This window comes from Parasteatoda tepidariorum, chromosome 4 (assembly GCF_043381705.1).
Source record: "Parasteatoda tepidariorum isolate YZ-2023 chromosome 4, CAS_Ptep_4.0, whole genome shotgun sequence".
Lineage (NCBI taxonomy): Eukaryota > Metazoa > Arthropoda > Arachnida > Araneae > Theridiidae > Parasteatoda > Parasteatoda tepidariorum.
Genome location: NC_092207.1, coordinates 74,127,594 through 74,151,947, shown reverse-complemented (window position 1 = coordinate 74,151,947; position 24,354 = coordinate 74,127,594). Strand labels below are relative to the sequence as shown.

The 24,354-nt window shown below is 30.8% G+C and overlaps 2 protein-coding genes across 3 annotated transcripts; one reads left to right on the top strand and one right to left on the bottom strand.

Moving 5' to 3' along the window:
* The first annotated feature begins 460 nt into the window (after positions 1-460).
* LOC107445117 (glutamine synthetase) lies at positions 461-10,396 on the top strand. Its single transcript, XM_016059457.4, has 7 exons — positions 461-542; positions 3,877-4,076; positions 5,959-6,120; positions 6,213-6,359; positions 7,846-7,952; positions 8,413-8,612; positions 9,803-10,396. The coding sequence occupies exons 2-7, from the start codon at positions 3,917-3,919 to the stop codon at positions 9,963-9,965; spliced, it is 939 nt and encodes a 312-aa protein (XP_015914943.1). The 5' UTR covers positions 461-542; positions 3,877-3,916; the 3' UTR covers positions 9,966-10,396.
* A 1,392-nt stretch (positions 10,397-11,788) lies between these two features.
* LOC107445104 (uncharacterized) lies at positions 11,789-24,329 on the bottom strand. Of its 2 annotated transcripts, none has more exons than XM_016059439.3 (5): positions 24,165-24,329; positions 21,059-21,170; positions 15,867-16,043; positions 14,338-14,451; positions 11,789-11,901 (listed from the first exon to the last, which is right to left on the bottom strand). In XM_016059439.3, the coding sequence occupies exons 1-5, from the start codon at positions 24,251-24,253 to the stop codon at positions 11,818-11,820; spliced, it is 576 nt and encodes a 191-aa protein (XP_015914925.1). In that variant the 5' UTR covers positions 24,254-24,329; the 3' UTR covers positions 11,789-11,817. The 2 variants fall into 2 exon arrangements, with proteins under 2 accessions (XP_015914925.1, XP_042899764.1); XM_043043830.2 differs by having other exon boundaries at positions 24,115-24,268.
* Positions 24,330-24,354: the final 25 nt, after the last annotated feature.

The window sequence follows — 24,354 nt, the reverse complement described above, 5'->3', positions numbered from 1 at the left end:
AAACAAAATCCGCACCCGGCTCACACCGACCACAGTGCTGACGTCAAATATCATAAATGGTAGATCATGAATTAAGAGTCCCCTTGCCATCAGGGTATCCGTGGGAGGTTTTCGTGGTTTTCCTATCCAAGTTACGCAAATGAGGCTTAATTCCAGCAAGAACTCCAAGTAGGCAAATTTCTCCCAATAGTTGATCTAGGAGTTCCATTGTCTTCTGAATCTGGTTCAAAATTGCAAGGCTATGGAGTTGAACTCCAGTAGTCGCAAACCCAAAATTGGTTCGGTTGTTCAACGACGGTTATAAAATAAAAGATTTATTGTATATAAATTTATTAAGATTTATTTTTCCTGCATTAAAAATTTCTCTTATTTTGAGAATAACTTCATTTTTTTGTTGTGATTGATGATCTTATCGCTTTTCCTCCCAATTTAATCTCATTTATCTCGAGTTCAAAGTATTATCTTTCAAATGAGAGAAAAATATTGTTAACAAATATTCGGGAGTTAAGATTGTAGGTTATTCCCATCAAATCATTCCTAGTGTAAGTAATCTTGATTTTCATTCACAACTACATTCACTCAATTGTTTTTAATATTGCAAATAGTGTGAAAATGTATTTTCAACTTCCCATTAAATTAATTTCATAAGATGAATTGGAAGCTTTTATTCTGTATATTTAATTAAATTATATTTAGTAAATATATCTGAAATGTAATGCATTTATTTTTTCTACTTATAATAATGTTTCTGGAATTCGCGAAATTACGATACCCCATTGTTTTTTCCCAATTTTGCAAGAAAATTCATTTTATAGATAACAATAGGGAAAAAGAAAATTTTGCATTTATACAAATACATGATTTTGCCTAATTCGGGTATGAAGGTTTCTAGTCTGAAATTAGTTTTACTCTTAAAGCTGCAAATTTTTTGAATGACATTTTTAGCTTATTTTTGCAAGAAATGTGCAAGTTTAAAAACGTCATAACAAGGAATCGCGTAAATGATAAACTTCTAGTGGATATAAAGCACATCATCAGGGTTAAAATTACTCAGTAACCCATGCCCAGAAATGTGGTCGTACGCGACTAGGCGTGTTTTCCTTTTATGACCGGCTCAGGAGCATACGAAGAAACAGTTCATAATAGGGAAGTGCCTTTTGCGGCGAATAACGATTTTTCTGTACATGGGTTCGTATGCTTCTAAACAGGTCATGAAGGGCAAGCTCCCCTAGCCGCATACGATAACGTTTCTGTGCATGGGTTACAAAGCAATTTTAACCCTGATGATGTGCCCTATCTATCTAATTTATCGTAACATTTATGCACCCTCCTGTTATTGATAACATTTTTAAACTTGTACATTTCGACAAAAAATAGGCTAAAAATGTTATATAACAAAAAATTGTAGCTTGGAAAGAGAAACTGATTGCAGATTTAAAATATCCGAATTCCGTTGTAAAAAATCTTATGCAACGGAAAGTGAAACAAAATCGTTCCCAAATGTAACCCTCAAAAATTTGTATCTTAGAATAATTATAATCGATCAATAATTTAAAATTCAAGTACAAAATTGAACATAATTTTTTTCGAAACAATTAGGATGTTAAAAGAAAATTTTTCTTTTTGTGCAAAAAAAATCTTATGTTAACATGAAGATGGGAATGTTTTTGATTTGCTTATTTTGTTGACAAGGAAGTGGTGTGAAAAAAGTCAACAAAAATATATTTACGAAACATTTGTACGGTAATTTTCGGCTATCCTAACTTTTTCTGTTATCTGTTTATTTCTAATGGGAATATCATTCTCAAGTTCAAAAGATTGCGAATCTACGAAAGCTTTTCTTATCTAATTAAAGATACCAAGTCAAAATTCACTGTCGTACAATTGGTAGTCTTTTTGAATTCCTTATTTAGTAATTTAAGAAGGCATTGTATACAAATAACTTATATTTTTACATTATGCACTATTACGTACACTAGTGCGTAATATAAAGATGCGTCTAATGTGATTTTGTCATATGTATCGAATACGTAATGGTGTCATATACTATTATGCTCCATTCCATACTATTATATGCAAGCGATATATATTACAAGATTTTTATTATGAGAAAAAACCTTTAGCCACATAACTAAAACAATAAAATTGTTTGTTGAAGCTATTTAATGGCTAATTTTTTTTTCTTTCTTTAATTGATTCATAAAAAGAATCAAGATTCTCCGAAGTTACTAAGCGAATGATTTTCTGGAGTTGTTTGTCACAAAGTGCACTTATCGCGTTCTTCCACCCGAAGAATACTCAAATATTGCCACTTACTGCTTTATTCCAATGAGAATCTTTGGAATTAATCTTTTTCGCAACATAAATTAATGGTATTATTTTAAACAAGACTAAAATAATCATTCACCCAAGATATTTTTTTTAAATGTCACTATCCTACTGCTTCCTTTTAGCTATGCAGTTCGAATCAAAAGAAGGAAATTTTAGTAAATATTTTTTGCTAAAATTAACCAAAAAATCAATAAAATAAGAAAAAAATATAAATAACATAAGAAAATCCTAAATTCTCTATAATCAAGCGGATTTTTAAATAATATATGTATGGATACGCTGGATATTTTTTCACGTGGTATTCCGTAATCACTTCCCTTAATATATATTTTTAAGATCTTGGTTAAAAAAGAGGAAATCTCACATACGTAACATAGGAAGAAGCAAAAATGCCATTCAAATTTGAGAGTAACTGTTGTGGTAGGAAGGATAGGCACAAAAGGATTTAACGTCAGCACTGTGGTCGGTGCGAAATTTGAATACCCATTGCTGAGATTCGAACCCGGTTCACCTCATTGGAAGGCGAATGCTCGAGCCTCCACGGCTCTGTAGATTGTTACTAGCGTGATTTTGCAAAACGCTACGGATTTCCCGTGAACGGCATTTGATCTTCACTAACGCAAGCACGAATATTTCACTAGAAATCGCGGTATCATTAAAAAGTAGTTGTAGTTCATTGACGTCGCACTAGAGTTGCACAATGGGCTATTGGCGACGGTCTGGGAAACGTTCTTGAGGATGATTCGAAGACATATGCCATTACAATTTTGATCCTCTGCAGAGGGGATATTAACCCCGCTTCGGTAGCCCGACGATCTGCACGCGAAGTTGAGCACTTTACAGTAGAACAGTTTAACGAGGACCATTACAGCAATCCCTCGGTCCCTACACAGACTAATCCAAGTGGTTACCCACCCGCACACTGACCGCAGCCATTGATCATTAAAAAGTAAGGATAGCGTTTTGGTTAACGAAGGATTAAAAGTTTGCAAAATCTTTTTATTGTGTCCTGTTAAAATGCGTTAGGTCAAGACAAAATGTGATTTTTTGTAAAAATAGTGCATGCTAAACAAAACTAATATAGCATTCGAAATTTTAACTCTAAAATATACCAGACAAACATATCACCAAAAGAACAGTGTAGTACTAGAGTTATTCGTCTTAATTCTATTCGCATGCCCTCTGAACGCACTCCTTTGCTTTTCGACCCCACATCGTATGGTAAATGTTATATATTTTGTTAACTTAAAGTTATATCACCCTTGCAGTCACGTTGATTAGTTTTACATCAAAATATCCTCAGTATTGTTTCTAATTATGTGCAATTAGTGTTTATCGGAATTATCTTTAGAAAAGAAAAACGCGAAAGCATCCTATTGCCTATATAGAAATCGTGATGTTTTTCACTGAAAACATTCTCTTGGACAATTCAAAAATGTAACTTATCATCTTAGTGCCATAAGCTATGCATATAAAAATTATTTATAGCTCTATTCAAAAAAATGTGAAATGTAATAAATAAATTTTATCTTTATAAATTTTTAGGCAGTAAGATTGTTGTTGTCAGAGTCGACCTCCTGAAAGTATGGCTTTGAGTGATAATCAAAAGTTCATAACTAATGTATTTATGCAACTGCCTCAACCATTGAATAAAGTGCAATGTATGCATGTGTATATAGATGGAAGTCTAAGAAATTTTCGTACCAAAGACATAACGTTGCCCAAGAAGCCTGAATCTGTTGAGGGTGAGTAAAAAATATTCCGGTTAACAATTTCATCATACATTGCTCACTTATTTGACTTTTATAGTAACTCTTTAACTTTACAGCAATAAATAAAATAGTCACACATCAATTTTATTTTAATAACATTCAACCATATAAATTTAAAAGCTGTCGTTGAGCTGTAATAAATTTTTAAAAAAAAGGTTAGTATAAATAAAAATATTAAGAACGAACGGGACATGCGTTAAAGATAGAGCATTACTTAACTTTTCGTCTATCCTTTGCCCACATTTTGCCTATTTTTTTTATCTATTTATTATGTTGGGTAAATATTAAGATGTCTAGATTTGTTCATATTGGTCCAAGAAAGGCTTTCAATAGTGGACTACGATTTATTTCTATTTAGACCCATTTTAGATCTACAATTTTGGGGTGTCTAGATTTTGTAATATTGGTCCTTGATAGAAATGAATCTTGTTCTAATATTTTATTCTATTTTATGACCGTCACTGAACAGCCGACTCAATTGTGGGGTTACGACTACTAATGATCATCTACGTAGCCTTGTAATTTTGAACCCAATCCAGAAGACAAGGGAACTCTTGGGTTAAGTATTGGGAGAAATTTTGCCTTCGTGGAGAACTTTTCGATGAAACTAAACCGCCTTTGTGTTACATGGGGAGGAAAACAGCAAAAGCCTCCCACAGTTAGCTTGACGGCAAGGGGACTCTAACCCATGATCTGTCTACAACTGATGGATGATATTTCACGTCAGCACAGTATTATGTGACAGCCGGGTGCAGAATTCGGAACATTTAATAAAGAAAAACGTTGTCAAAATTTGATGAATCAATGATCAGATCTGTCAGAGGAATGATGATGTATAAATCAATAAAGCCAGTTTATAAGTCAAATAAATTGAAAATAGAAATTGTCACCCCCACTTTTCAGTTTTTTCAATTATTTTTAAAAATTCCTATCTCATATGGCCATCAAATTTACTGTTTTAAATATTGCCCAACAGCTCCTACCATTTTCTTCCGATAGTCAAGCAGGCTCTGGTGTTTTTCATCCCTTTTGCCTTAATAGGGATTTTTCATATTTGAATAGTGTTTAATTATTTTTTGTGACTGTGTTTATTAAGAGATTTACGAAACACCACTCTGATTTTCACACTTTTTTCTATATTTTGTTCGAAGAAAGTTTGCCTGTATATCAGTAACTCGTTAACCCTTTGACGCAGACAGATTATCGAACATATTTTTTATACTTTTTTCATTATTTTGTATTAGTTAATCAAAAATAAGTGAAAAATACATATATAATATTTCAAACACTTATAGGTATGGCATAAAACATCGGTTACACCATGATCGAAACACCGGTTTTTTCAGCTTTAAAAATAAAATCTTCCAAATATAGTTCACTTCCAAACAATAATTTTTCAAATTCGCACTTATTTTCAGTTATTTACATTTTAGGTAGAATACATTTACAGATCTAAGAATAAAAGTTATTCATTATTGAAGTTACTTTAATTTACAAAATCAATCATCGAAATTTTTGAACATGAATTTTAAAAAAAATGTCTAACTTATTTTCGATTTTATATTTTAGTACAAATATAATTCAGACTATCTGACAAATTTTTTTTGTAATTATTAAAATGTTTTTATGACTAAAATAACAAAATATACTTTTGCTTCTAATTGGAGCGTCAGAAAAAATATATATAAAAGGGACACTGGTCTGCATCAAATGGTTAACCATGCAAATTTAGTAAACTTACTTTAACAACGTATAGAAAATAATATTTCTTTCGTTTTGTTAAAGCGTCATTTTTTAATGTTAGTGTTTTGATAATGTAAATTATATTTGAAATATCGCAACAATTTAATTGCAGAATTACCTGAAATGGAGTTTTGTGGTTCAGCTACTGATTTTGATGTGGGAAATCTTGCTGATTACTACGCTCGACCAGTTAAATTTTATAGAGATCCTTTCAGGAAGGGTGACAATACCATTGTATATTGTGAAACTTACTGTCGTGAAGGTTTACCTACATGTGAGTTGTCATCAATAGTGCTTAATATAGAGAAATATTTAAATTAATTGTAATTGCCTAAAACATTCTTATGTTGTTGTTTTTTTTTTCAGTTGCAAATAATCGCTATAGGCTACTAGCTGCTGCCAAGAACTATTTCCATCAAGTCAACCAATTTACATTTCATCAACCGTTCAGTCTTTTCAGAACAGATGAGGTTCCTCTCACTCATATGCAACATGCCTTTTTTCCGGATTCACGTAATTCATTTAATCTATTATAAATGTATAAAACTGGGTAAGCTTAACACTAGGAAGTATGAGTCTTAAAGAAACATACGACTTGATGCAAGTTTCACTTGTTAACACTTTAAAAGCACTTTCTACTTCCATCAAGTCAACCAATTTACATTTCATCAACCGTGCACTTTTCTTAAACGAGATGAGTATCTTCTGGCAACATGCCTTCTCACCGGATTCACGTAATTCATTTAATCTGTTATAAATGTATTAAACTGGGTAAACTTAACACTAGGAAGTAGTCTTAAGGAAACATACGACTTGATGCAAATTTCACTTGTTAACACTTTCTACTTCCATCAAGTCAACCAATTTACATTTCATCAACCGTGCACTTTTCTTAAACGAGATTAGTATCTTCTGGCAACATGCCTTCTCACCGGATTCACGTAATTCATTTAATCTGTTATAAATGTATTAAACTGGGTAAACTTAACACTAGGAAGTATGAGTCTTAAAGAAGCTTACAACTTGATGCAAGTTTCACTTGTTAACACTTTAAAAACACTTTCTACTTCTATCAAGTTAACCATTTTACATTTCATCGACCGTGCACTTTTCTTAAACGAGATGAGTATCTTCTGGCAACATGCCTTCTCACCGGATTCACGTAATTCATTTAATCTATTATAAATGTACTAAATTGGATAAGCTTAACACTAGGAAGCATGAGTCTAAAAGGATTTCACAAAATTCGGATTCACGTAATTCATTTAATCTATTATAGATATACTAAATTGGGTAAGCTTTATTCTATGAAGCATGAATCCTAAAGAAACATACGACTTGATTCAAATTCACCTGAGGTATATCACGTATTTTATTGCATATATATTTATGCATTAACTGCAATGTGGTTTTCGAAGTCTCTTGCCAAATTTGCTAAAATTATTTCATAACCAAGTAATGAAGAGCACATTCTATTAAAGTATATAAAAAATTTAAAAAAAAAACATATGAAAGATTTAAAATTAGTCCACTCTCTTCTTATATATAAAGATATATATATATGTTTAACTAAATAAAAAAAGTATGAAAAAGTCTTTCTTTACTTCATCCTTTATTCACGATTTTTTTCTTTTTTGTTTTAGGATAAATGGTGCTTCACTGCATCTAAAAAATTTTAGCACACAATATAACAAAAATAGATTAATCATATCAAATAATGACGAAAACATTCTCACACAAGAAGTGAAGGGAAATATGTTTTTTTTCATTGTTTCAATTGGACATCGTAATAAGAGAAGTCTTTATTTTTCTTTTATATGCAGTATAAAATGTGTTGTTACGAGGGTGAATAAATTTAGAACCATTCAAGTAGCCAAAAAATAAATAACATTCAAATTCAAAACTTCAAAAACTATAAAAGTTTTGTTTCATATCAAAACTGTTTGTTACATTTAGCGCCATTTCCTTGAAAGATTTTTTATTTATTTATTTTACCTAGGTTCCGGATTTGTATGTGGAGACGAAATTGCAAAGGCCCATCACAAGGCCTGCTTATATGCAGGAGTGAATCTAACCATGTACGAACCAATCACAAATCAAGGACAGGTAAGTTATTTAGTCTCGAAATGGCATAGCTTTTGTAAATACAAATTTATACATTTTTTCAAGATAATATGGTGAATATGGAAAATAAATTACAAAGCAAGAAAAAGTAAGCAACGAAGAGGGGAACCAATTTTTACAATGATAATTTCTTTGATTTCTTTCATGGTGCGATAAATATATCATTCAAAAAGGTAACCAAAAAACAGATAGAATTGATCAAAAGTTTATACAAGTATATTTTTTATATCATTTCCATATTTGTATGTACCTGTTTGTAAGTTTGTAATAAAGCTTTTTTGTGAGAAAAAAAAAGCGAGAGAAGAAAAAAAAAGAAAACGAAACAGAGCAAAACTTACTTTTGGTACATTCTTCACATTTTATCGATGAGAAATATTTCATTTTCTTTAAGAAATATTTGTTTTAAGAGAGAAAAAAATTTAAAAATAATTTTTTCCTTCAGTGGATGTATTCTATTGGTCCTGGTACTGCCATTGACATTACCGACGACATCTGTATCAGCAGATTTATCCTTATAAGAATTGCTGAAGATTTTGGAGTGTCTGTGAAGTTCGGCAATTGGTTGGATTTCTCGAGTTTAAAGCCTATCGAAGCTCGACTCAATCTTGTTGTAGACAACTTGAGTCAAATAGACAAGCAAAGGTATTATTTTATTTCATGCAATAACTACGGCTGTTATACTTGTCTGTTTTAAATTATAGGCAAACTGTCTCATTCAATATTATTTTTTTTAAAATTACATTAGGTTTTGAAACAAATTTTTTCCTTGTCATAAATTACTTGTGTAAAGTTTTAGAAAAAAGTAAAGATTTCATTCGATATTTCCGTTGCAAATACTTGTACTTTTTCCCTAAAAAAGTAACGAAAGTACAAGTAAAAGTACTAAATTTAAAAAGTAACGAAGTACAAGTAAATGTACGTACTTTTTACTTGTTATCCCGAGAATACTCGGGCGTAGCAGAATTTGCCAGTAGGTTTTGTTTTATCACGTTTTTACTCGGCCGAAAGCAAAAATAATAATAATAATAATCTGCTGAGATTGAAAGTTTATTTGGGGTGGCTTTGCTGTTGAATTGTTGGACTGCACACGTGTTTTGTGAGATTGTATATTCAATGGTTGCTGAATTTACATAAGAAAAAAAAGGAGTAAAAAAATGACGTATCACTTCACTAACGTGCGGAAAGAATCTTTTTGTGCTGTGACTTGTTTTAAAAACTATCTTACGAGGACTAATATTTAACTTTTTTCATTTGTCCGAGATGAATAATAAACTAATGGTAAATTTAAATGTTTTTTACACATAAAAGAATTAAAATTTCGACTTAAAACTTGAGTATTACAAGTATGTTTTGTTTTAGTTCCTTGTATTTATAAATGAAATAAAAAATTAAAATTTCAACTTAAAACTTGAGTATCATGTTTTGTTTTAATTCCTTGTATTTATAAATGAAATAGAAAATTGAAATTTCAACTTAAAACTTGAGTATCATGTTTTGTTTTAATTCCTTGTATTTATCAATGGAAAAAAAATTTAAAATTTCAACTTAAAACTTGAGTTTGTTTCGTGAGTTGTGAGTGAGAATATTTCGTTTTAGTTCCGTGTATTTGTCAGTAAAATAAAAATATATGTTGATTTTTTACATTTTTTTTCTTCAAAAAACTTGTTAATGGAAGCGATGAAAAACTTTGGTACACTTGTCTAAGAATAGCCCAATCCATTAAGTAGAATTTTTAAAAAATACTGAAGATTTTTACATTTCTATTAAAAGCATTTTAAATTTCTATTTCTTTGTATATATTCAATAATTATATTTAACTTTTTCAATTTCAGGACTGTGGATGAACTAATTTCCAAATTGGTTATCCGAGAAGGAAAGCCAGTGAAAGTGGCTTTGCTGCCTGAAATAATACAAATTGCCAGCATATGTGGAGAATTTGATCCATATACCTTGCTGACCAAAGTGATGGAAGCACTTAAATCTTCATTGAGATGATAGGAAAGTGTTATATGTTAATTCATAAGTTCGTCATTATGAAGTTTATTCTAATTTTTGAAGGAAAAAAATTAATAGGTATTCTTAAACGTCCCAAATCGTTTCAATGTTGTACAAGTAGCTTACGTTTATTCTTAGGTCTAAGGTGTCAATTTGACTATGGCATTTGGTTTTAATCTATAAGCGCGAAATCTATTAAACTAAGATCGTAGTCCACTGAACTGTTCTGTGACCCTGCCTTATTATCCAGCTTCAAATAAATCGTTTTCCACTGTGGTTGTAAAAATCGTTCTTCTCAATGATTGAGCTGGATTTGTTGATTGGACGTTTCATAAAAAAGCATGTAATTTTCAATAATATGTTTTGTATAGTTTCGATACTTTTGTATTGAGATTGATTAAAGAAAGATTAAATTGAAGCAAAATTCAAAATATCTTTTCTGATTCTCTGAGTTCATTCAGTATAAGCACTGAAGTTTATGTTTCGCATTTGCACAGATTTCACTCTGTCATTGCAATGTTTTTCAAACCATAAGGTTTCTTTTGAGCTATTTTGTAGTTATAGATAACCAAGATTATTCGAATACTTCTGCAGTGAGCAAGTTTATAAATCAGAACAACTTAATAATTTTTTTATAATGATCGAATTTTCGCATACTTAAGACGCAGAGTTAATGATTCAAGGGTCTAATCTGAAATATGCTAATTAATTTGTTCAAGCAATATCGATTTTCAGCTTTTAAAAAAATGGGGAGGGGCGATTGGCACAATCTGGAAAATGAAGTACCATTACATTCATGAGAGTTGACGAAAGCTTGAGTCTTTTAGTATTAATTTCAACTTTTGTATATTTTGTGAAACTACTGGAACTATTTTAAGTATTAATTTTTTTCTGCTCGTTATGTAAAAGTATATGCCAAATAACTTTATGCAATACAAATTATGCAAAAATAATTTAGTGTAAAACCAATTTTCCCTAGAATCGCTATTTAATTTGAAAGTAAAGGGTTACGAATTTAGGATAAATAAAATTTTAAAAAATATAATTTACCGTCTTATTTGTTTGACTTATATCTTAATATATCGTCAGCATAGATCAATCAGCACATTAATGGTAAAACCCTTTAATCATCAATATTTGCATCTTAGCGTGATAAAGCATTGATCACTAAATCAATATTAAAGGTATTCTGTTTTTTTTCTTGCTTACAGCACAAACCTCGAAGCCTATTTTCAAAATTTCGACAAATGTCATGCATCTGTATGTGCCCTTAACTGTGTTTTAATACAGTAAATAAAAACTTCTGATTTTAATAAACTTCAAATCTTCCATGTTTCATGCATAAAAGTATTACTTTCAAATTATTGTTTGAATTTCAGCTGACACTGAAGATTTAGAAAAACAAATTAACTAGCAGTTACGTATCATTTAGTTAATTTATGCAACTTAAAAGTACTTAAATCATATACATTTCATGTCGTATGTAACTTAAAACCTATTTCTTTCCAAACCCATCATAAGAAATTCATGAAACTTTAAAGATTAAAGCTATTGTTAAAATTGTACGTAACATTTACTGTATTTGTAAAAAGAATACTTCAATATAATTTATTTCTCATATTTTAAGGAAACAGTAATTTATTATTTTTGTGATAAAATGTGCTTCATTAAGTAACAAATATTTTCGGACCGTCATTGTATTTAAAAGTTTCAGAAAAATAAATATTGATAAATATATTTTATTTATTAAACATTTAAAAATAATAATATTTTGTGGAACACTCTAACATATAAAAATTTTATTTTTCAAAAAATATATATAAATTGTTTTTCCCAATTTAATCTAGTTCTTTTAAAGAGATCTCATATTTTTACAAACTTCGTAAGATGTACAACACTTCATTGTAGATGCAAATGCTGTTAATATTGCCAAAGCCTAAAAAAAAGGACATTGCTAATAATAAAAATAGGACATATCTACATCTAGGTGTATCAATTAAATAATGAAAATGCTCTCAAAAATACATTAAAAGTTTAAATAACTTAAACATTTTCTATTCTATGATAAATGTGTAGATTAGACTTAAGTTGGTGGACTTTTTTATATACTCCATTTAAGTTATTCTGATAGTGAAAAAATACGAACTCTATTGTTTTTCTACTTAAAATTTTGAAGTAAAAACATGTTTATCACACAAAACAGGGGCAGATGAAAACAAATACGTTTCAAATTTTAAATCTTCGACACTGACTAATAGTTTTCAACCAAGCTGGCAAAACTTAAAAATTGATTGTTGCTTTAAAAGAAGGTATCGAAATTGGTTTTTATAGCCAACAGAAGGGCAAAAATGTTTCAGAAAGCCCAAAAAAGAAATTAAATTTAATTTAAATGCAATAATTGACTCAATGTGTTTGCCATTTGTCACTAAGTGCTCACTGTGTTTACAACGAACACAGTGAATAATGAAAAGATAGTAAATAGTGAAGACAGCACATATAGTTACATAATAAGAAGTATAAATAGTGAGTTGTAGTTGTAGTTCATTTACGTCGCACTAGAGCTGCACAATGCACTTCGGATCATCCCTGAGGATGATCCGAAGACATGTCATCACAATTTTGATCCTCTGCAGAGGGGATGGCACCCCTGCTTCGGTAGCTCGACGACCTGCAAGCGAAATCGAGCACTTTACGGTAGAACGAGGTACGGTAACGAGGGCCAATATCGCACACCCTCGGTCCCTACACAGACTAATCCAAGTGGTCACCCACCCGCACACTGACCGCAGCCAGTGATGCTTGACTTCGGTGATCTGCTGGGAACCGTGTCCTAACGATCAGTCCACTACGGGACCTTATATGAATGGTGAAAAGATATATAGTAAACATGTGATTTGAGAGGTAATAAAAAATTATAATTAGAATAAAATATCGTTGTAAAAAACTTTTACCTTGCTAACAGTATACTTACTACAAAGTTTCACTCTAAAAGATAATTTGCAAAATAAACTTTGTTTCGCAAGTCCAATTAAATTCTAATACTAAGGCATGCACGGAACACTGGATTTTTTACGAGTATACCTAAATAAATTTGAAATATTTCAAAGGAAGGTAAAAAGTAATTTACTTTAGCATTTTTCAATGCTTTTGATAAAGAAGCTTGTTCATGTCTTCACACTTCAAAAATTTAAAACAAGATATTTGGTGCATATTATCATTTCTCATACAACCTTGAAATTCTACTTTCATTTGCGTCATGACATAGATAAGGCTTTTTTATATATATAAAAAGTCATAAAAAGTAGCTCTCTTTTGTGGAATTTAATCATCAAAGAAATCAGCGATGCTGCTGCATATTAAATTTTTTCGACACGTGTTTCATTAAACTGTAATGAACTTTTTGTGCTCCACATCCATTTCTTAAAAAATTGAAATGGATGAGCGAGAAATATGAAATTGTTGTAAAAGTACGATATACATCTCACGATTTCTCAAAATCAAAAAATGTAAGAAATTGCTAAAATAATTTTTTCATAAGTATCGATTGGAAAGTTCAATTTCAGTTCCACTTACTCTGGCAATTCCAATTTCCTTTGCTTCTAATTCGAAATCCGATCGATTCTATCATTCGATCGATTTCCTTCTAATGATACAAAATTGTTGTAAAATTACGTTAAATGTCTCACACTTCCCTCAAATTAAAAAAATGTTAGAATAAATAAAAAAAATTTTTATAAATATCGATTAGAAAGTTCTGTTTTGGTTCTACTTACTCCAGCGATTCCAATTTCCTTTTCTTCTAATTCGAAATCCGACCGAATCTATGATTCTATCGATTCCCTTCTAATGATGCGAAATTGTTGTAAAATTACGCTAAATTTCTCTCAATTCCTTCAAATTGAAAAAAAAATTTAGAAATAGTAAAAAAAAAATTTTTCATGAATATCGATTAGAAAGTTCTGCTTTGGTTCCACTTACTCCAGCGATTCCAATTTCCTTTTCTTCTAATGATTCGAAATTCTATAGATTCTATGATTCGATCGATTTCCTTCTAATTATATGAAATTGTTGTAAAATTACGTTAAATTTCCCTAGATTCCCTCAAATTTCAGAAATTGTTTAAAAAAAATTTCATAAATATCGATTAGAAAGTTCTGCTTTGGTTCCACTTACTCCAGAGATTCCACATTATTTTTCATCTAATGATTCGAAATTCTATAGATTCTATGATTCGATCGATTTCCTTCTAATGATATGAAATTATTGTAAAATTACGTTAAATTTTTCTCAATTCTCTCAAATTTTAGAAATTGCTTAAAAAAAAGTTTTTTCATAAATATGGATTAGAAAGTTCTGCTTTGGTTCCACTTACTCCAGCGATTCCAATTTCTTTTTCCTCTAATGATTCAAAATTTCTGTTTTTCACTATAGCTAAAACTCCAATGATGTTCAGCAGAATAAAAAATATCACTGATTGAAAACATATCTGCAGAAAAAAAAATATTAAATGAATATATTGATGATATTGGACATAATTTGTGTAATTTTCTCTACAAAAATAAATTTTAAGATAAGTTTTCCTGTTTGTAAGTCTCTAAAATCAATTGTTTACGTAAAAATATAGTTGCTTTTACCCTCGTTTGGAATTTTTAAGCAATTCTGGGAACAATGGAAGAAAATAGATTCAAATTCCCTTTTAGATAGTTTTTTTACCGTTTTAATATTTTACTATTTTGAGACATATGGACTTTGTTTCATTAACGAAACATCAAAAAATTCATTTAAAATATCCTACAACTTATATGTATTATGTGCTAAAAAATTAAAATAATCATTTATGTAATATTTAAAAAGAACAAGCAAGTTTAATTAACAGAATTTTTCATTAATTAGTTATCTTTCTTTTAAAGCTATATACTTCTAAGCAAAAATTGCAGTCTCTAGATTGCAAAAGGGCCAAATTGTAAGACTATACACTTATTTAAAATCAGGAAAAAGAAATTGCTTAAAAACTCCTGGAATGCTCTAAAATGAGATTTAAGAGAGAAATCTTTCTCGTCAAATGTTTGGCACTTTAGCTTTCAATAAAATCACATGATTTTGTGACAACATCACTTTTTAACTGTAAAAATCTGGCCTAGATATGTGTGATTTTATAACCATCGTTGAACAGCCGGCCCTATTTTATGGGTTTAGGACTACAAATGTTCCTATCCATAGCCTTGTAATTTTGAACCCAATCCAGAAGAGAAGGGAATTCTTGGATTCAGTATATGGGGAAATTTCATTCTGCCGAGGACTTTTTGATGGAGCCAATCCGCATTTCAGTCACATGGAGAGGAAGACCACGAGAACCTCCCACAGTTAGCCTGACGGCAAGGGGACTCTAACCCATGATCCGTCTACCACTGAGGATATTTCACGTCATCGCTGTGGTCGGTGCAAGCCGGATGCAGAATTCGCATCGACTGGGATTCGTACTCTGTTCGTCGCATTGGTAAGGCGAACGCTCTATCCCCTGAACTATCGTAGTTCAGATATGTGTGATTGGTCAGATTGTCAAAAATAAAGGAAATACAGTATTGTATTTTCAAAAATGAGAGTTTTATTTCACCTTAACCCTTTAGCGCAAAAAGGAACACCGGTGTTCGATAGTGTTTCGTAACCCAAAATTATTAAAATGCTATTTATAATAATTTTTACTCACTTAGCATTAAGTAATACAAAATAATTCAAAATGTATGAAAAATATCTTTAACCTTTTGCTAACCCGATTAGTATGATGAAGCCGCCATTCTGATCCACCTGTTATACCAGCCGCAGGCAAAAGGTTAATGAAAAAACTGCGTCAAATGGATGAATAAATTTATTAATAAAATAAGATTAATAATTTTAGCTCACCAGTGGAGTTTCATATATTCTTTCCGATTTGTAAGCTACAGGAAGAATGATTGAATTTAAAAATAGATGAGAGGCAGAGATCAGTAATAGACACATCGTCGTGGGAGCAACTCCAAAATACGTCCTGTCATAACTACCTGCATGCAGAATTAAGCACACGATGACCAAACAACATACCTAAAATTTAAAACTATCATTAACCATAGAATACACATAATAATGATAATTACGCATAAAATAACCATGGTTCTTTTTTGCCTGGCGAACATTTCATATGTTTAAATGAACAAAGTTTTCCTTTATCACCATAGTTAACATATATTTCTAGCACCTTGTCACATCTTTGCAAGAAAATGTATCATTGTAATTAAGGGAAGGGGGGAAAATTTGTTTAGACAACTAGAGATGCTCTAAAACGTATTCAATTGCTGGTGGAAACTAAGAAGTGACTATTTGATTCACTTAATTTGACATTCAAGATTCATACACTAAGAAGAAAACAGTTATGGTCAAAACTACCAAAATATTGTAAAGTGTACCTTATTTATGGCTCTATGTGAACACCAAAAAGCTCGGTAATTTTTGCCGAAGTGCTATGGTAATGATTTTTGTTAAAATTAACAATAAAATAGGGTGTTATAATGTATGATAAAGTTTGGTAATGTTATCACGATACCTTAGAGCTTGATATAAAAACCATTTATTCGGTTAAATTTATGCTTCATTATTATATTTTTTAATACATGCGTGGTAATAAGAACTATCACTTTGAAAATCAGAATTTTGAGTAAAGCATTTACATATGAACGGAAAAATTAACACATGAATGGTTTGACTACCGTATGTTTTAGTTTTATTAACCAGAATTAAGTTTTTTTCCTTAGAAATGTCATTATCTTACAGTACGGTAATTTTGCCAGAATTGTTTTCCTTGTGTGCGACAATAAAGCTTGTTTATATGTTTTAATTCCTTTCCTTCTTTTTAAACGAGAATCCTCAGAACACGATATCAAGCTTTTCATCGTCTAAACATTATTTCACACTAATTTTATTACATTTTTGTCCTTTTTTTATTATTAAGAATTCCATTAATACGCACATTAAAGGTAGTGATCACCATACACCATGGATAAAGTAAACGCTTTTATATTTTCAATCGCTTTATATGCTTTATTTTAAATTCATGAAATATGTAGTCACGCACGCTGATTGAAGCGCGTTTTGAAAAACAAGGTCTAACCTGGTAATCTATAATTATGTCAAATAACAAAAATAAATATTTCACATTTATTTTACTGTATGTGAAGAAATTTTGAAACCACTATTGTTTTTGTGACTTGTATAAGTAATACAAAATTTACAAAGTGAAATTAAGTTAATAAAAATGAATGAGAAACAAATTATCATATTATTTTTAAGAGATATGTTCAAACACAGTTATTTTGTCAACAATATAAAAATTTCCCTCCTCAAATATCTGTTACAAGATCACCAATTAAAACTTTTTTAAAAAGCTAAAAGGATGTTAATCCAACATTTTTCTGGATAACTTCAAAGACTCGATTTTTTATAGACGCAAACGTTTTCAAGTTTTAGAAGCTCAGTTTTCCAGCTCAGATAATTCTTTTTCACGTAGCATTGGGAATTTTCTTATGAAATCAAATAAATTAAATTCTCATTTTCTGTGACGTTGAAAATTGTATTACAAACATATTTTCAACTTAAAAATGGCACCTTATTTTATTGTATCCATTGAGTTCGAGTGAAAGTTTTATTTAGCTAGATTAAATGTTTTGTCTCCTGCATATTTGTTACAAGAAAGAAATATATAGCTATTACAAAGAGCCTGGTCGTGGATTTGTTGGGTGAAATTTGTAGTGATATCCCAAATACCTCTTTAAATTTTGAGAAATAAAGTTTTGAAGACTTAAACAAAGTGTTCTGTAATAATTGCACTTAAAAATGAAGGCGGGAAAAGTAAATGTTCGCAAGGGATCTCTAATTAGCATTTAAAGGAGAAAAATACGAACACTGTCTAAATTTGGCAAATCATTTATGATAAATGCAGAATATAAAACGTAGAAAACAATATGAAGCGTGTATACGTTTCTAATAAACGCCTTTCAGTGCATGATGAAGCTTAAGCGTGTTTTTAAGAATTGCCTTTCAGTGCCTGATGAAACTTGTATGTGCTTCTAACAATTGCTTTTCAACTTAGTTCTTTGTTTCTAGAGCATATAAATACGATTTAGGATTCTTTGTTCAGCTTCTCTAGGTTATGATCCTTAAAATTCTTAAACTGTTCTTGCTTTTTGAACTTGTCCTTTGTGTTTATTCAGTATTTTGTCTACTCTTGTCTCTGAACGCTATTTTCAATTTCTTATAACTCCAGAGTTGCTGGTGCTAGGATTCGGACTGTCTGGACACAGACATGAAGGAGCAATTTTTGTCCCCAATCCGAAAATTCGTCAAAATTTTTTAATTGTTTCGTTTGAGCCGTGGTGGCTCAGGGGATAGAGTGTTCGCCTTCTAACGAGGTGGCCCAGGTTCGATCCCAGCTATAGCTGGTCGATTCAAATTCCGCACACGGCTCTCACCAACCATAGTGCTGACTTAAAATATCTTCAGTGGTAGACGTATCATGGGTTTGAGTCCCCTTGTCGTTAGGCTAACCGTGGAAGGTTTTCGTGGTTTTCTTCCCTATGTAGAGCAAATGCGACTAAGTTCCATCAAAAAGACCTCCACGAAAGCAAAATTTCTCCCAATACTTATTCCAGGAGCTCCTTTGTCTTCTGGATAGGGTTCGAAATTACAAGGTTTACGGAGTTGAACATCAGTAGCCGTAAACCTAAAAATTGTGTCGGTTGTTAAACAACGGTTATAAGACCAATAGTAACCGACCTACCCCCGAAAGGAGTTTGCGGATAAGGGTTTCACCCGTTTGCACGTGACTAAACACTACCAAACTACAGAAAAGTAAAAGTACTAAATTAAAAAGATTAAAACACATAGGAATAATCCCAAAATCGAAAAAGTAAAATAAAAATAAAACAGAATAAAAATTAAAAGTGCTTAAAACAGCAAAGTAGATAAAATCAACCGACAATAAAAGTGTCAAAAATACAGATAAAAACATATAAAAGTAAGGTCAGGTAAAACATAAAATGGTAAAATATGAAAAATCACATTAAAAATAAAAAAAAGACTAAAATAAGCTTAGTAGAATAAATAAAATAGTCGACTAAAAGTTCAAGTGTCTCCCTTTCAAGGCTAAGTGCCTCTAAGATTAAAAATGTTCTAAGGTAAACCAAAGTTTCACTGAGAGGATAACACTCAAAGATGACACCAGGTAAGACAGAGGGTGCTGAATTTGACCAAGAGCAAGATTTCATTTCGAATGTCCCATGTATAATGAAGATGNTAAGGCAAAGAAGTTCGCCTAAGCACCTGAAATAAAGGTGCGATACGGGCGAAAACGGCATAGACGTTTTCTAATCAGCCAACAGTTAAGGTGCCTTAACGGCAAGCGAGGCAACGACGTGTGCCAGTGAACATATTCAGCTTTTGATAAAAAGGCAAAAAAGACAAACAAAAGGTACAATAAAAGCCTTTACGGCAATTTTCTCTTCATTCTGTGAAAAAAAATTTTTTCCCCGGTATTAAACAGGCAAAAATGGCAAAGCAATCCAGAGGCAACAAAATAGTCCCGGTCCTTCAACGATTGCCGTCGCTTTGCCTGAAATGCCATGCACTGGCCCTCATTCTGGCCCAGATTTCACTTTATTAACGGAACCGATACGGCGATGAAAAGCCCGCCGTAATGGCACTTTAGGTGTGCCGACATTGTCCCTTCACTAGCCCAAAAGTCGTGTGCTTGTTGGGAAGATTCTGACTGTCTGGACACAGACATGGAGGAGAAATTTTTGTCCCCAACCCGAAAATTCGTCAAAAATGTTTAATTATTCCATTTGATCTGAGGTGACTCAGGGGATAGAGTGCTCGTCTTCCAATGAGGTGACCCAGGTTCGATCCCAGCTATAGCTGGTTGATTCGAATTCCGCACATGGCTCGCACCAACCATAGCTCTGACGTAAAATATCCTCAGTGGTAGACGGATCATGGGTTTGAGTCCCCTTGCCGTTAGGCTAACCGTGGAAGGTTTTCGTGGTTTTCCTCTTCATGTAATGCAAATGCGAGTTATTTCATCAAAAAATACTCCACGATGGCAAAATTTATCTCAATACTTGCTCCAGGAGCTCCCTTGTCTTCTGGATTGGGTTCAAAATTACAAGGTTTACGGAATTGAACATCTGTAGCCGTAGACCCAAAAATTGTGTCGGTTGTTCAACGACGGTTATAAAGTAAAAGTATTCCATGCGGGAGAAATGTTTGAAAAATTATTTTTCCGCATTTGTTATACATTAGCCATTGTTATAAATAAACAAAATTGTCTGTTTAAGATTTTATCGTATATTCTATACTTTTTTTTCTAATTAATTTTTACAAGTTCAGTCATTAACGTGAACATGAGTTTATTGTTTTTTATAGTTGTGGTCTTAAAGTGTCTGTCCGTGGAAAAAAATAAGGTGCAATTTTTTTGAAGGACTAAATTGATCCTAAGACAAAACGCGTGAAATAAAATAATTTAACATTTTTTTTAAAACACATCTTTTCTATGGTAATAAATAACACGGAAACGTAATAAATAAAATATCGCTTGCAACTTATAAAAATCGAGTTTATCCAGTCTCGGCTAATTTTCTAGGTATTATGTTTGTTTTATATTAAGTTTATCTTAAAATGTTTGCAAGAATTTTTGTTATAAAATTTTTAAAGAAAGCAGAATAAAAGTGGGTGGTTTTTTAATAACAATAACAACATTATATAAACCACCCATGTTTTATATGCTTTCTTAAAAAGTTTTATTCAAAATTCTTGCAGCACATTTTGAAAAGAACTTCAGATAAAATATACAAAATACCTGGAAAATTAGCCGAGACTAGATAAACTTGATTTTTATAAGTTACATGCAATATTTCATTTATTACTTTTTCGCGCAGACCCTTATAAATGTTTTAATTTTTTAAAATTATTTTATGTTTTTTTATATACTTTTTATCTTTATTTCCGCAAATGATTCTAAGAATATTAAGGTTGGACATTGAGAAACATCCAGAATATTATTTACTCACCAGTTGAAAAGTCATGAGAAATTTGCTGCAGAAATGCATTAATGGTTTCTTCATTGAAAACAAATATAGCCTGCTGAGAACATGCGTGGTATTGTTATTATTGTCTCTTATCCTTTGGAAATTGAAATAAGAAGAAAAAATTTATGTAAGAATATGTGCGTGTAATTTTTAAAAACAAGACAAATTTACTACTTTCACACAATTTAAATTTTTTTAATGCAATTCTCCTTTTTTCTTCCTTAATTTATTTTTTAAGTTGATACCTTTCGGTTCGTGCCTTACTTAGCCACTGTGGCTATACTGTGGCCACTGTGGCAACTGTCATAGTGAAGAATTGAGGCTCGATCCACAATAGTGGCTTGAAGTCCACCTATCTTCAGATCGATGGATGACATCTTATTTGCAAAGTAAAGGCGGCTTGTTCAAAAAGCTGAACACGTTTCCACAATCACGCCGTTGGGCAGCAAAATTGTGGAGCCTTAACTGTTATGATCCCACTAGCCAATAACAAGCTGTAGTGGGAATGCTTTACTTTTTTCTTTCTGTTAGTTACGATGAAAATTGTGCACTATACTATTTTTACACGTATTTAAAAATATATTTTCTATGTAACTTTAATGTAGAAAACCGTAAATAAATTAATTTTTTTATAGGAATGAACCTTAAAAAATGTATTATTGTGTCATAAACGACTCTAAGTCTTGGAACAACTGTATTTAGCCAAAGAAAAACTTAAATTTTTATTAATGGTTTTTATAACATTTTTGGGCTCAATTTAGAGTATTTAACACAAGTATAAAATAAAAAAATATGTAAAAAATTTTCATTTTAGCGAGTCATTCTGTGAAAAACATTTTAGGTTTTATTTTCAATTTTTTCTTTTTTTTTTCGAGAAATTTCAGTAAAATACCACTTTACCTTGAATAATGTATTGAATTTGACTATAAACTACGTTTGAGATCACAAATAGTAAAATTTATTACAATTTATACGCGTTTCGATGTCCTAGGTACACCTTCATCAATTGAATAAATTGGCAGGGATGGCAAGCACAGTAGTAATAGTAATTTTTGGCAATGGTACAATGGACTATTGCGCCGACCGGCCTGTGTAGGGGGCAGGGAACTGTCCTTGCATCAGAAAGGTTCTGGGTTCGAATCCCGGGGAAGGCATGGATGTTTCTTGCTCTCTATCTGTGTTCTACGTCCTTTCTCCTTTATGTGTGAATGTGATCCGCCCTATAAATGGGTTGTGGTAGTGTGACGTGGGTGACGCTGCTCCACCGCCGTGGCTTCGCCACAGGTGCCCACTGGGTAATGAAAAGAGAGTTAGCAATTCTGGCACTTTCTGTGGCCAATGGACAATAGTTCCAAGTGTCCGCCATTTAAAAAAAATTGACTATTGATGACGGTCTGGGAAACATCACTGAGGATTATCCGAAGAGATGCCGTCTCAGTTTTGATCTTCAGCAGCTTTGGTAGTCCGATGACCTGCTCGCGAACTCAAACACTTTACGGTAGAACAGTTCACCGAGGGCCAATACAACGCAATTTCGTTTCTTTTGCTAGCTGATCAAAGTGGTCACCCACCCGCTCAATGATCGCAGACAGTGATGCTTGACTTCGGAGCAAAAACAGAGTTGATTCAAATTGACAGAGGTTAAGCTAACTAGTCAGGTAAATACACAGTTGAAAAATTAAAATGTTATAAATTGACAGTTGAAACGTTATAAAATTATTGTTTTATAAATATTTGATAAATATCACACCACACTGAGATAATTTGCAAATGAATTTTTGTTTTTAAAGGAAAGTAATGTAAATATTTTTAATAAAATTTTTAAAAAAAGAAAAATGGTATTTCATAAGAGATGAAAAAATATAATATCAATTTTGGTAAAAGTTTACAATAGAGTGCAATGTTTTATGTTCTTGCAAAAACAGGTGGGGGGGAGGAGCTTTTTAAGTAATAAGAAGTCGCGAAGAAAAATAGTTGGAAAATGGACAATTTCACAATCAGCGAAAGCTCCAAGTAAAACTGCTAAATCCAAGAAGAACCTTATTATTATACACTCTTACCTAAATTTTATTTCATATAATATGAAGAAATATAGTTTGAATTTTATTACACAAAACATGAAGAAGTGTAACTTAAATTTTATTTCATATGATATGAAGAGATTAAATTTTATTTCATATGATATGAAAAGATTAAATTTTATTTCAGAAATATGAAGAGACATAAATTTTACAGTTTAAATTTTATTTCATTAACAAAGGAAGAAATAAAATCTAAACTTCCATAAAATAAGAAGAAATATAATTTAAATTTTACTGCATTTATATGCTTACATGCTAATTTAAATTTTATAAAGAAATAGAATTTAAGTTTCCTTTAATAAAATCTATAGAAATGTAATTTAAATTTTATTTCATAAAATATGAAGAAATATAATTTAAATTTTGCTTCATAAAATATGAAGAAATATAATTTAAATTTTATTTCATATAATATGAAGAAATATAGTTTGAATTTTATTACACAAAACAGGAAGAAGTGTAACTTAAATTTTATTTCATATGATATGTAGAGATTAAATTTTATTTCAGAAAATATGAAGAAATATAATTTAAATTTTGTTTTATAAAATATGAAGAAATATAATTTAAATTTATTTCATATAATATGAAAAAATATAGTTTAAATTTCATTACACAAAACAAGAAGAAGTGTAACTTAAATTTTATTTCATATGATATGAAGGGATTAAATTTTATTTCAGAAAATATGAAAAGATATAAATTTTACAGTTTAAATTATACTTCATTAACAAAGGAAAAAATAAAATCTAAACCTTATTTCATAAAATAAGGAGAAATATAATTTAAATTTTGCTGCATAAAATATAAAGAAATAGAATTTAAATTTTATTTCGCAAAATATAAATAAAGATAATAAAACATTATTTATAAATTATTTACATTATTTACAAATAAATATAATAAAAACTTTGCTATACTATCAATTAAACTATAATACTTTTAAAAAAAACTTACAATATTAACGAAATTATAACGAAACACTTTAACGTGTATATCAGTCGTACCAGTCAAATGTTGATTGTTCCAGTTCGTAATCTACCTCTGATTTAACTAAGAATATGGTTTTGTCAATACAAGCACTACAAATAAACATGTTTGTAATTCAATAAAAAAAAATTAGATCTGGAATGCAAACACAAAGTTGCGTTGATAATCTATAACATGAAAACGGTTAGGGAAACTTGAACTATGATA